General features: G+C 43.4%; 1 protein-coding gene and 1 long non-coding RNA gene across 2 annotated transcripts in view; one reads left to right on the forward strand and one right to left on the reverse strand.

Annotated features, from left to right (window-relative positions):
- Positions 1–249: 249 nt before the first annotated feature.
- LOC115588581 (uncharacterized) lies at positions 250–1627 on the forward strand. Its single transcript, XR_003985380.1, has 2 exons — positions 250–366; positions 601–1627. It is a non-coding gene; the product is annotated as an uncharacterized LOC115588581 (long non-coding RNA).
- A 1683-nt stretch (positions 1628–3310) lies between these two features.
- The window catches only part of clybl (citrate lyase beta like), a 62426-nt gene continuing 51953 nt past the window's right edge, over positions 3311–13783 (reverse strand). Inside the window, exons 4-8 of the mRNA XM_030429424.1 lie at positions 13366–13467; positions 11929–12022; positions 10890–11057; positions 6972–7096; positions 3311–5494 (exon numbers count right to left, since the gene is read on the reverse strand). Of these exons, the coding sequence (XP_030285284.1) occupies positions 5399–5494; positions 6972–7096; positions 10890–11057; positions 11929–12022; positions 13366–13467 (585 nt within the window). The 3' untranslated portion in view covers positions 3311–5398. The remainder of the gene's footprint in view (positions 5495–6971; positions 7097–10889; positions 11058–11928; positions 12023–13365; positions 13468–13783) is intronic.

Genomic DNA, 13783 nt, shown 5'->3' on the forward strand with positions numbered 1-13783 from the left:
ATAATGAACTTGAGCTGCAGTGACGTCGAAGTTGAAACTTCTGAGAGTCACTTCTGGTGACAGATGGATACTTGAGGTTAAAAAAAAAAAGAAGAAGAAGAAGGAAAAGAAACGAAAAAAAGAGATGCACAGACTTTTTGTCGCTCTGTAACGAGTCTCATTACCATGCCTCCCCTCCTCCTCCTCCCCCTCCTCCCTCCACCACCACCACCACCCCGACACCCTTCCTCACTCCTGGCAACAGCAGACAAAGCGGGCGGGTTTTTTAGTGGTCTCCGTCGGGGCCGCTCAGCCTTTGATCTGAGCCCGTTAAGGAGAAGGGAGTCTGGGGGGAGTCAGGCCGAGAGAGGAGGGCTGTAGAGGAAGGTAAAGTCACCTTACAAATACTTTTTTTTTTTTTTAACCCTCTTCTTTAAAAAAAATACTAGATTTTAACCTAGGAGAGAGAGAGAGAGAGAGAGAGAGAGAGAGAGAGAGAGAGAGAGAGAGCACCTCTGAGGATAGGGTGTGTGGTGAAGAAGTCGTTCTGTTCACAGGCTGCATATCATATCATATATTATGTGAAAGGTAAACTCTAAAAAAGAAACCTAAACTCTGCAGGACGCATTGGAGGGCCTTCACATGACGGAGGCCTGGACCAAGTCTGGTGGCTTAGATTAAATGGAGACGGACGGCTCACCCCGCCCCATCACCTTTAGGACGGCCACCCAACATCTATGCGCTACACCTGTCAGCTGCCGGAAATAATTGTCCTGCAGCTGCATAAAATAACCCGCACCAATATACATTTGAAAAAAAAAAAATCAAACTGTAGATAAATGCATGTTTGTTTAGAAAATGTATTCAGCTTTACTTTGGTGGCATCAGAGAGATTTATGTCACAATATTAAAAAAAAAATAATAATCATCCTAAAAAGTTGAACATGTGTGATGGTGACTGCTGTCTCGCCGCTGCCTCGTCCCACCCGGACTTGCCCTGCTTTGACGGGGACATTCAGACAAAAGGCTCTCTCCTCAAATGAAGTTAGTAATGGTCCACATGTGCCGGATCACTCAGGCAGCACAGACAGGCCGCGGTGAATTTCATATCATGCAAACACACTGAGGGGGAAGAAAAAAAGAAAAGGACAGAGGATGCAGGACATGCGCCTCTCAGCAGCGGAAGAAATAAAAGCCTCAAAAACAAGAAGAAAGAAAACTGTCTGCTTTTTGTAGTTTTTTTTTGGGGGGGGGGAGGAAAAATATCAAAGAAATGTTCCTTTAAAAATCATTTTATTCAATCAGAATAAAGTGGGCTCATAATACTGGAGAAATACACACAAGTGTGGTCATGGATGCTCGCCTGGCATTACAGTGTGCAGGGAAACAAAATCAATAAGGAGAAGGAAAAAAAAAAGGTAGAAGATTATTAACATAGCATGGTTTTAAATTAACCCGCCTTTTTTTATGGGCACGCTCGTTCCAAAAATAATTTACTCTTAAATTACATCCTTAATTAAAAAAAAAGAGGATGCAAACGTTTTTTTTTTCTTGCAAATGAATTATTCCCAAATATCTTTTTCTTTCTTTTTTCAAATTCAATCCAATAATTCTTATTTAAGAGGGAATGTAAAAAAAAAAAAAAAAATAGCCAATTCCGCTTTTAATTTAAAACCTTTAATTATTATTTTGTTTGAAAGCAAAAATTGATGAGGGGAGGAGGAGGAAAAAAACAGAAAGAAAAAAAAAGGAAGAAGCATTTTGTTGTCTCCCTCAGGGCGAAGGTGTCCTGAAACATGACCAGCTGACTGACTCCGCTTCTCAGAGGACGGCCTGTTGGAAAAGCAGCTGAAATGAAAAAAAAAAAAAAAAAAAGCGTTCAGACGACGATCCTAAAATATTGGAACAGAGTTAATGAGCTCCGACTAAATGTTTTCATTTTTTCTGTTGATCAGCTGCTGTACTTTCGAGACGTCTCTGCTAATAGGTGAACCCTCCTCACACTGTGCTGCTGCAGCAGTAACGAGCTATTTTTATTGCTGTAGAATAATCTTTCGCCTGCAATTACTTTGTCATATATTGTCATTAGAAGTCTATTAAAACATCAAGTCATTATTTGGGCATCCCCGGGCGGGGAATTAGAATAAAACCATCTCTGCCACACGGGTCCCATTTAGATTAATGGAAAAATATGTAAAACATTTCGTTTTAATTTTCCTCTGACAGTGTTTTGCATACATGCATTTTCTCCGCCTGCGCTGGTCCCTCATAATTTATGAAAGCAATCTCGACCGACACATTACCGGGCTATGAAATACTGCTCGCAGCCTAATTGATTCCCGTCACAATTTGGTGGGGTTATAATCGTGTTAATTGTAATTTACTCTCTCAGGGAATAGCGCGGAGATGTATTTAAATAAAAGCGCCGAGCGGACTGAGAAGATTGTATCAGTTCCACGCATAATAGAAATGTCATGTAGAATTACACAGCGCAGGCAGACAGGGATGCATTCCTCTAATCAACAGAGATGTCACTGAAATCTTTTTTTTTTCTCTTCTTCTTCTTCTTGACTTTTTTGCTTTTTTCTCGACCTCAAATGTTGCCCGGCTGCAAAGTCGTCCAGACCAAAAGGATGTAGTCTGCTCCCAGGTTTTAATCAGAGGAGGGGAGGGCAGAGAAAGTGTGTGGATGTTGCCGGAAATATGACAAAGAGCAGGGTTATTGGACGGAACGAGGAAGGGGGGGAGAAAAAAAAGGTAATATATGTGGCACACAGACGCTCAGGGGATTGTTTTGTTAAACATGGCCCGAATCATTTCCTGATCGTCCTCTGAAGAGTTGCCCTTTCTGCCTGGGCCCTGCGTGATGCCCCTGCGCTGCTTCCTCTGCTTAGAGATCTTCCTTCCTGTCTGTGCTGGGGGACACCTGTTGGCGCAGAGCAGCTCGGGAAAAAAAAAAAAAAAAAGAAGCTAAGTTGTCCCGTCAGACTGGAACCTTCTTTCACCAGCTGAAGTCACCTGGTGAGCCTCTGTTGAAGGCTGAGTGCTGGATATATTCCCAGCTAAGGACTTTGTGCGGTCCATTGTGCACTTCAACTGTACTCGGAGTCAATGGGGACAGTCTAAGCTGTTTTATTAAACACTTACTGCGGGGGGGGGAGTGACATCTTAAAGCATTTCATGTTCTAATTCAGCAAACACTGACAGCTTTCTTGAGTCTTAACACATTTTAACGGTTCTGTCTTTTCGTTTTAAAACGCTGACAGAGACAAAACTTTTTAAAATCAAACTGACAGAGACAGTGGGATTCATCAAGAAGAAAACACATTTGTACACTGTACAGATTTCTTTATTTCTCTTGTGTATTGATGCACACTGGTTGCTTTCTTTTAGCTTAACATGCAGATGGCAACAAAACTCGTTATCAAACATGAAATCAAACCAACACTGGCCAGGATGGGGCTCTAAATGCCCTATCACATAAAGACAAAAACACCTTTTCATATATTTTAACATCTGCTGTTGTTCACAGGTGGCTGTCTTTGATTTTTATACATGTGTTCACGTAGAGGCAAAACTTTGTCTTACATGACATGACACCAGAAGGTGAAGCTCTCGATCTCTTAGGAACCGCTTTTTTATTTGTATTCAAACAAAGTTCACAAAGTCACACTAAAGTGTTTCGCGGTTTGATCATAATCTGCAGTCGATTTTAATGACACAACAGAAAGAGACACTAAACAATACATGATTTTAAGCAATCGGTGCACAAACATCTCTTGCGAGTGCCATACCATTCAAGTGGGCCGGGTTCAGCTCCTCCAACGTCTATCTTAAACATCCGCAGAGCCTCACAATATGGCTCTCCCCGAATAATGATGTTGATTTACTTAATGAAAGTCATACATAATGGCAGTTTTGTCCACCAACCTCAGGGTATAATGGTTAGAGCGGGTGAAAACAAACAAACAAGCTGAATGTGAGTTCCCGACAGAAAAAAAAAAAAGAAAAAAAAAAATGAGCCAGGGGTGAGAGAAATATGTGGCCAAATGCCAAAGAGACAGCTTACTGTTTTGGGTCTTTGGCTGGGGCGCAGGAGTGGTTTCGATCTTTTTGTCTGGCCTGGCCTGGCACAGACCACAGTCCTGCCCCAGACACAATAGCTCATACAGTATGGGAGAGAGAGGGAGAGAGCGAGGGAGAGGCAGAGAGATGAGTGGATGAGGTGGGGTAGGGGAGGTATGGTGCCTTTCATTACCATGGTCACCAATGGCACTATTAACCATTCAACACCCCCCCAATTATCCTCCCATCCACAGTCAGAGAGACAAAGCCTCGGTCCTGGTCTGCTGGAGCAACATGGCCACTAATCTGTCTCACTCCAACATCACACCCACTTCACTGTCTCTGGAAGTCAGACGTGCACAAGCGCTCCACAGAGCCCCATTGTACTTTTTATTCGTGACAGCACAACGGACGACTTTACTGAACTTGTCCAGGAGTTCCTCTTTTTGTTGTTGTTTTTGTTTTTTATTGATCGTTTAAAACCGTGGATCAGCTTAAGTCGTTTTTTTTTTTTGAAGACGCTGATACAAAGAACAGGTGACGCTCACCTAGAAAACTACAGCAAGTTAATGTCTCCGCGTTAAATGAGAGATCAGGTAAAGAATACTGCCGCAGCATGCGCTTGTGAGCGGTGTTTATTTTTCGTACAGGTCATGGTGCGTCTGACGCCACACGCCTTCTCCATCAAGACCACAGGCTCACAGCTGCCACGGAGCGAGCTGCGTGTCTTTACTAAGGAGGCTGACACACACAAGGAAAAAAAAGCCAAATCGTGAGTTTACGCACTTCCATCTGAAAGACTTTGATGTGTGTGAGTCAGGCCCTGGGCAGGGGGCTGAGGCCTGACTGGAAGGGCTGGGGCCTAATGAATAGATCTTACAACAGTGGCTTGTTGTGTTTGTTTACCCTTTCGCCCAGCTGCCTGGACCGTGGAGATGGGGGAGCATTCATCATGACCTGGGCGAGATGGGGAGGCATGGGCACAGACACGCTATAGAGAGCGACATGATGGCGCACACACTGCAGAGTGCGTGCCAAGAAAGTGCCCACACAGGGCAATAATCCTCAGCACTTCAAGACGCAGAGATCAGCTGTCGCTGTGTGCAGATTTCCTACATCTGAAAACATCTGAAGGTAGATCAGAGCTCTCACAGTCGCGACAATCAGACAAACTGAATCAAAACATTGATTAAAAACTTAAATCTAAACCACAATGTCCATAAAACCATATTGTACAAGCTTTTTTCCAGAGTGCTGCTTTCATCACGAAGCCTGCAACATTTCCAGTGTCCTTCGACCTCTCCTGTCAGGGTTCAGTTGCGTTTGTTCTTCCAGTTTCTTCTCACGGGTCGCGTCATTTCTCTGGCACCACGACGGAGAGCGTCAGGATGTTCTGCGCCTGCTTCACCGAGGGCATGTCAATCATGCTTCCGCGGAAGGTGAACGCGCCCTGAGGAGTTTTGACAACAGAGGAAAGAGCAGAAAGAGACACATCAGATATGCAGAGGGTTCAAGGGTTTTGTTTACATATGGAGGAAGCAGATCACTGTACAGAAAAGGCATTTTTAAGACTTCATTAACATGTAATAAATTATACTAAATACAGTGATTTATTACAACAAACAGGGTGTTGACGAAGAAGCTTCGACTCAGTAAAGGACATTTGTGAATAATACATCTTCTGTTATAAAATACATCCTCAAAAAGATCAAGAAACCTCCAGTCAGACATACTCAGTCAATAGCTGGAGGTGAGAATTATGAAAAACAAGCACCTGTCGTGTTGTTAGACAAAGAGACTGACCCTGCTCACTGTTCAAACCCTCAGTCACTTACACACAGACAGAAACACACACACACACACACACACACACACACACACACACACACACACACACACTGCGGCAGCAGAGGGATGGGTAGGAGATGAATCCCTCGGGCGATGCTTAGTAGGAGAAGCCCTGGCATGGAGAGAGGTGTGGGCAGATTGTGTATTACCTCAGCAGATAGCCCACAGAGCTCAACACACAGGATCCAACCATGCACTAAATTAGGAACAATAATATTGTACACTTAATTGGCCCAACCCCCACCAGACCCCACCTTTTTCCTGTGCTGTCTCTGAGAGTCACCCAGGGGTGTACAGTATGTATTCTACGGAACTGAAGGTGTGTGTAAGAGGGTAAGCCAGCGATCGGTCCTTGGCTCAGAGACAGTCATAGACATTGTGTCATACTAGAGACAAATATTTGGTTATACAAAGGTTTTTTCCCCCTGCTCTTAATTTGTGAACGAATTTTGAAAGAAAAAGATTTTTTTTTTTTAGCAAAGTCAGTGAAGCTTTAATTCATAAAGGAGAATTCATTTTTCTGTTAAAGAATTAAAGTGACATTTAAAGATCCCACCAATACGTATATTAAGTCATACAAATGATAAAAAATAAATAGTCCATTCTCTTCAAATTTCCACACTGTGCTTCTGTTTGTAAATATTTGACTAGGACTTGCTTCCAAAATCTTTGTGATGTCACAAATCATGCCTGTAGACCCGCCTCTTAAAATTCGATTTTCACTGAAAATTTAAGCTTTGAGCAATGAATGTGAAAATAGCCTTTCAGAGTCAGACTCTGGGAAAAAAGAAGATTTTTGCAGGAGGGGAACAACGAGGACAAATGCTCATGAGCAAGGTGCATTTTTCATTTATCTGTTTTGATGCATATGCGCACATAATTGATTTCCATGCAAATGATACAAGCATCTTTCAAGTTATCCATTTTGATATAAAACTCCCTTTTAGTACAAACTTTTGTCTTCATCAATTTTCTCAACAACGAGCAACTATGATTTGCAATTCAAGACCGAAATACTAACATGAAAGTCAGATTAAAATATTTTTTTAAGCTCTTTTGGCAAAGGATGCTGGCATTACCTTTCCCTCCTTTTGGTGTTGGTCAAACGCAGCAATGAGCTCTTTGGCCCACTGTACCCTCTCCGGACTGGGGGAGAACTCCTCCTGCACAGCCTGGATCTGCCCCGGGTGGATAACCTGCTTACCTGCACAGAGACAAGAAAGCGAAACACACACACACACACACACACACACACACACACACACACACACACACACACACACACACACACACACACACACACACACACACACACACACACACACACAGTAAGTGAAATATGCTAATGACAACAGCAGGCTATCTGTGGCCTCTAATAAAAATTAAAGACACAAGTCATTTGTTCCAGAAAAGAAAAAAACAAACAATATTTTCACTTGTTGCCACAGAGCTATCAATAACACAGTTTGTGCCAATTACCCTCCCTGATTATCAAAACAAAAAATATATTTTTCTATGAACAAACAGCTGTACATAACTGGATCGCAAGAAGGAAAAAGTCTGAGGGAATTGGGAGGGATTCAGCTGGTCCTGTGGGAGAGGTGCGACACCACAGGGAGGCAACGAGACACGAGAAACTAGACTAAACTGTGTGTTTGTGTGTGTTTATGAGCTCTATGGCACTGAGGTGAGTCGGGCAGCCAGCACAGGACCAGAGGACGCTGGTCATCATGAAGGACATCAACTGTCTCCTCTCTGCTCGCAGCCCTGCTGTCAAGCAGAAGCTCTGCTGAATGCTTTATGTGACAGAACACAGTCGAGTAAATTATTCAAAATTGCCACGAACACCACACAGAATAAGACAAGTTACTGGCAGACCGAGTGATAAATTCACCACCACGTTCAAACACATGGCAAACACATTTTTCATGCGTCCTATTGACCAAGAAAAAATAAAGAAAAGCTCAATAATTTGTGTCAACTATCTGCGGTCGCACATCTTTCACATGCAACCGCTGCATCCAACTAAAACACAAGCCTTGGTTGGAGTAAAGGCTCCGTCTGACACAATCCTCAACCCCTCCAACCCTCCTGCTCCTGCTCCCTCTCAGTTAAATGTGGGCTAACGCCACAGACATAATCCCGTGTACATTTGCAGATCAAACTTGTAGCGATAAGTTTAAGGTTATGAAACGTCTGGTGAGAACGACGGCTCAGCGGCAGCCAGCAGGAAACTCGACACTTTAGGGCTTAGCTCTGTCGCCGACAACAAATCCTTCAAGGTGGCCGAGCGGGCGGGCTGCAAAATTTTTCGCCCAGGAGAGAGGAAGAGGAGGCGGGAATGAGGAGAGAGGAGGAGAGGAGAGGAGGAGAAGGGGGGAGGAGAGAACCCGCTCCCTTCAACTTGCTCCGCTCACCCCAGTTAACCTCTGAAAAACACACACAGCAGTTACAGAATCAACGCGCTTGAGTTGAAGGCTCGAACAACCACTGATGAGGGAACACAACTCATTCAAGTGCGACGTATGATTAGTAGATACCTTTGAGGGAAGTGTGTGTTCTAAGAAAATGTGACATCTGACTCGTACTTGTGCGTTAATGTGAATGCGTCATGGCCTGTGTGAAGCGGAGAAACTGTAACTGCACATTCTCTGTTGGAGCCTGAGGAATCCCCAGGGCCTCAAGATTTGTGTATGTGTGTGTGTGTGTGTGTGTGGTATGAGCATGTACGTTCAACTCTATAAGGACTGAGGCAAGAGGAGCCTGCATTCCCTCCTCTGCCACCTGTTTTACTTCTGGGCTGAAGACGGGAGCATGTTTCCACACTGAAATTGGCAGGCTTAAATATACTCAAAGAGGGTGTCTCTTTGACTGTGTGTGTGTGTGTACGAATGACAGAGCGAAGAAACAGACAGGGTGACTCAGGTGCCCTCAGTTACAACCCATTGGTTCTCCTAAAATGCATCATTCATGCCCTCCAGCCAATCCCGGCCTGCCATGTGGTGCCGGCCTCTCATTGGAGGATTGCTATTTAGCAAAGTGCTCTCAGGCGAATGATGGGCAGGGGTACCCGGGGATGGAAGTGAAATGTGGTCCCTGAAAGCAGAGCATTTTTTGTGGAAACCGTTTTCAAACGTTATTAGAGGGATCGTTGGGTCTTTGCATCAGTAAGGAGGTTATAGCACATAAAACAAGGTGCGCATGAAGTGAAGACAATTAAAATCCCCAAATAAACGACCCTCCACCCGAAAAATGATTCGACACACGTCAAGCCTCTGCAGAATTTTGCCTTACCGCTGCCGTGTTTACCAGTAAGAAGCATTGCGTGTTTGTGTTTCACCAGTGTGCTCTAATGGGTGCTGGATGCGGCTTAGGTGCTGCCAAGGTCAATTACTGCAAAGGTAGAGGCTTTTGGCTGCACCGTATTATTGCTTAAGCACACTCGGGCCAGTAATAGCTACTAACTAAGATTATACAGAGTGCCCATGGCTTGTAAGCCACTAATCCAGTGCCTTGAATGGTTGTGTTCCATATCAAATCTAACCATTTATTTCATCAAGCGGCTGCTTCCATCATCAGCTTTTACCTCACATGAACAACATGTCGAGGTAATTACTATTCTTTTTTAATTAATTGCCATTTGCTAAAAAAACAGAATTGCTCAAAATTGTTCTGATTCCAACAGGTGCAAAGAATAGAAACCTATTATTATATCTGTAATGTATCAATTAACACGAGGCAACCAATCACGGTGCAATGTGTACATACTTGATTGTAGAACTGTGAAAAGACAAACGTTAAATTGTTCGGGAGAAAGGTGTAAATCATCTAAGCAGAAAGGCATTTGCACATGGCTATCACTGAATAATTCAGATGTAAACACGCCGTGATGCACGCTCACACACACACACACACACACACACACACACACACACACAGAACAGAGGTGTCAAATTAGGTCATCTGGAAAATCAGTTGCTGTATGAGACAGCGAGAAGCTCTCCTACAGGATGATTTGACGATGTGATGTGCAGGTCACCGGGTCAAGCCCGGAGCAGCGTGGAGAGTGTGCTCAGGGGTTTCTTAAAAAAAACAAAAAGGTGTTTTTCCTCCACTTCTTTTCAGTGTGAAAAGACAACTAATTACTGAGGACATTCTGCTATTCAGTGACCACAAAGCTGACGTGATTTTTTTTTTAAAAACACAACAACATAGTAAATAAAACATAATATTAGGAAATTCAGTTCTTTTTCCCCCCCCTCACAGTTTACTTGGACCTAGACAACAGTGGGAAAGATGTCAGATCCTGAAATAATAAGTCTTCAAGGGATGAGAAGGCAGAATAAATATATTTGCTGCAGCGCAGGAAGAATGACTGGAATATCCACTTTGGAACAGGCTGTCCTGCCTTCTGTGGTCTGTTACGCACAGTCTGCGGGGCACACACACACACACACACGCGCGCACACGCATGCACACACACATTCTGAAAGCGTTGCCTGGCTACAGACACACACAGGGCGCTGGTAAAGTAGAAGCAACCACTCTTTGCTAATAACACCCTTTTATCATTCTTGCACATATGCGCATATTTGCACATGTGCAGATACACACACACTCAAACCATTTATAGTGGGTGAGACGGAAATGTCAAGACAAGCGTTTAAGGACCGAAGTGTTGTTCACAATTCACTTCAGCAGCACCTACAGTGATAAAAAAAGATGAAGACAAGCAGCCTATTCTAAGGCCACAGACAATATGGTCATTTCGAGACATTTGAAATGCACATTATCAAATAACACTCATTTTGAACATAGGAAGAGCAAGAGAGGGTAACAAGGGACAACTGAGGAGTGAATTGTTGGAGTGTCTGAATGCTGCTTGCAACAGGAAGTGGATTGAGGAACAGTGCAGCAATGCAGAAATCAGAGGTATCCAGGGTGGACAGACATGTTGAGGTCAGGACTTGGGCATGGGCATATTTGAGGGACTTTACCTGTGAAGCCCATGAGAGCTCCCTCTCTGGCCTGTCGCCTCAGCCCCTCTACGTCTTTGTAGTCGATGTAGACCAGGTCGATAGCCTGCAGCCCAAACGCTTTGGTCGTCACAACCACCTTCTGCCTCGCGTAAAGGAGCTCGCTGGCATCTTTGGTTCGCGTGGCACCTAGAGGGCGAAATATGAGGCAAACACACACATCATCATCATGTGGGTCAGATGCTATTTAAGTCTCGGAGGGAGGTGGACGGATGAGTGAGGAAATAAGAGGCGCAGAGGAGGTGGGATGGTGAGGGCGATGATCAGATGAATGAAGGAGCGACTGAAGTCAGGAGGGCAATTACACTGATTATACAGTGTGTCAATATCTTTCTCTTCTTTTAAGTGTCTCATATCAAACTACACAGTCAAACATGGCAGTTGAACATTTTCTTCCTATTATTATCAGATTAGCAAACCTCTTCTGACCATCAGATGAAATGTTTAGAATTTGCTGATCAATCCAGTTTACTGTATATATAAAAAAAAAAACAATATAATACTTGTTTCTAGGTAGCTTCATTACAATCGAATGTCATCATATATCAGGAAGAGAATGGATCAGCGGTTCAACAGCTGTTCTTTGTGTTTCACTTCCTGTTGAGTCTCTCATTTAAAACACACCTATCCACGGGTCAAACTGAATACACAAAAACGTAGGTATTACAGAGATACAATACATTCAAACACAGCCTCCCTTTTTACTTATGGCAATCCTCCATAGGCTACATGTAATAATACACTTAGAGGTGTCCTGATAATGAAGATAATGGTCTTGGTAGAGATAATGCATCTTCACCTCCATCCGAATTATTGTTTTTGTATAACAGGACACCTAATTGTGTATGATTACCCACCTCTTATTTCCAGAGAAAAATATTACATTCATAGCCAGTTGTCCTTTCGTGACGGCTGTGCCTCTAAAAAGACAGGCAGCCATTCGACTTTTAGATTTTACTATACTTGAGAGCCTGATGTTAGAAAGAAATTTAAGAGCTACCTATGCTGGCACAGAAGTCATCAGAGCCAAACACCACGCCGTCATGGTGGAGACCAGCCCTGGGAGCAAGTCGACGGATTTCCTCACACACTGCCTGAAAAAAATATGTATATACAGGCTGAGCAAAAGGGACACAGATGCAAAGAGGGAGAGAAAAATGTCAGACAGGTGGACAGAAATGCTACCGAGTAAATTTCGTTGCCCTCCAATTACCCACAGTTGTTCAAATAATCTGGATTTCTGAACATCCAGTCCAGCCTGAATTCTTACTAACAGCTTCCTTTCAACAATGACTAATATTAACTGGGCCACCAAATATGCCCCCTGCAGACGCGCATACTGCACAGAAATATAAGCAAATCAACACAGACTCTTCAATCTCAGTCGTCCCAAGACGGATAGCCAAGTTGTGATAAGTATTAAAGGTCAATCCTTTCTAGACGACAATTCTAAACGCTTCAGTACAACTCAGGGTAAATACAAACTGTTTTTTTACTTTATAAGCTCTTGCACGGCTACGTTGTAAGAGGACAACATTAATCACAGACACATAGAGATGTCAGATTTTGCAGGATGTTTTTTTTTTTAAAGAGAGGTAATGAAATACCATTCAAGCGGCACAAAAATGGCGAACAATAGCACGTCTTACTGCTGAGAAAAGACGACTGACCACGAATATTAGGGAATGAGGAAAGTGAAATTGAAGAAAAAAAAAAATCTGGAATGTGATTGTCTGAGTTGAAGAGCGTGAAACAATAAGAATGTGTCTCCTGCTTTTGTTGGCCTCCAAATTAATTTCACCACTAGCTGTGCCACAGCGATTTTTTTTTTTCGCCTGCTTGTAACCTGGGGTTCAGTCTGGGCAAAGATACAGGGTGTTCTCAAGGAAGCACACAGACGCACCCCCTGCCATCGAAACACACACACAGGCGGCAACGCGCGCGCGCACACACACACACACTGAAAACCACAAACAAACACAGCCACAGAATTAGAGTGGAGAAGTAAAAGACAAATCAAAAGGAGGACGGACAGCTTGTTTCTCCCCAAATGCTCCAAACCATGCCCTTTTCCCCATGCAGCTGAAGGTCGTGCTGCACTCTACCAGGAACTGCTGTGATGCTTGCCAAAATATCATTAAGAACTTTTCCACTATGATGAAATTAAAACAGTTCTAATTAAAAAATGTCAGCGTGTCTGGAGAGGGATAGGGAGAGACGCACACAGACAGACACAGAGAGGAAACAAAAAAAAAAGGCTCAAAAGGCTCATTTTGAGAGACTGTCCGAAAAGCTTTGAATTCCCTTTCATTTTGGACACGTGGAGCGCACTCAGCTCGCTGACACAGTCTTTAATCTAAAGTGAACAATGGACAAACAGCGAAATGTCTTACGCAGGCAGTTTTTTTTTTTTAGGGGGGACTTGTTTGTAATTTACCTTAAAATTGAGCAGGCCCACAGCGGTTTCCACAAAGGTGACCAGGCGAACGGGTTCTGTCAGCGGCCGTCCTTTCAAGTTGTGCTGAAACCTGTCAACAAACTAAACACACGGGGACATTCTCAGGCACGACTCATTAACAACACCCACTTTTTTTTCTGAAGACAGAGAACAATAACCCTCCGAACAATCACAATAAATTAATTTGTTCTCGCTGCTTTGTACAATCACAGTCGTCACATCCATTAGATGTTTCACACTTTGTTGTGGTGTTTGTTGTTTTTTAAAAATACCTTGCAGACTTTGATGAGAATGAAATCCATTACGTGACGTTGTTTTATAATGTGCACAAACTGTTAAAGGAAACGTGTTCAGGTGGAATGTATTTCTGTTAAGCAGCTGCCACTCTCAGTGGACT

This window comes from Sparus aurata, chromosome 9 (assembly GCF_900880675.1).
Source record: "Sparus aurata chromosome 9, fSpaAur1.1, whole genome shotgun sequence".
NCBI classification, from domain to species: domain Eukaryota; kingdom Metazoa; phylum Chordata; class Actinopteri; order Spariformes; family Sparidae; genus Sparus; species Sparus aurata.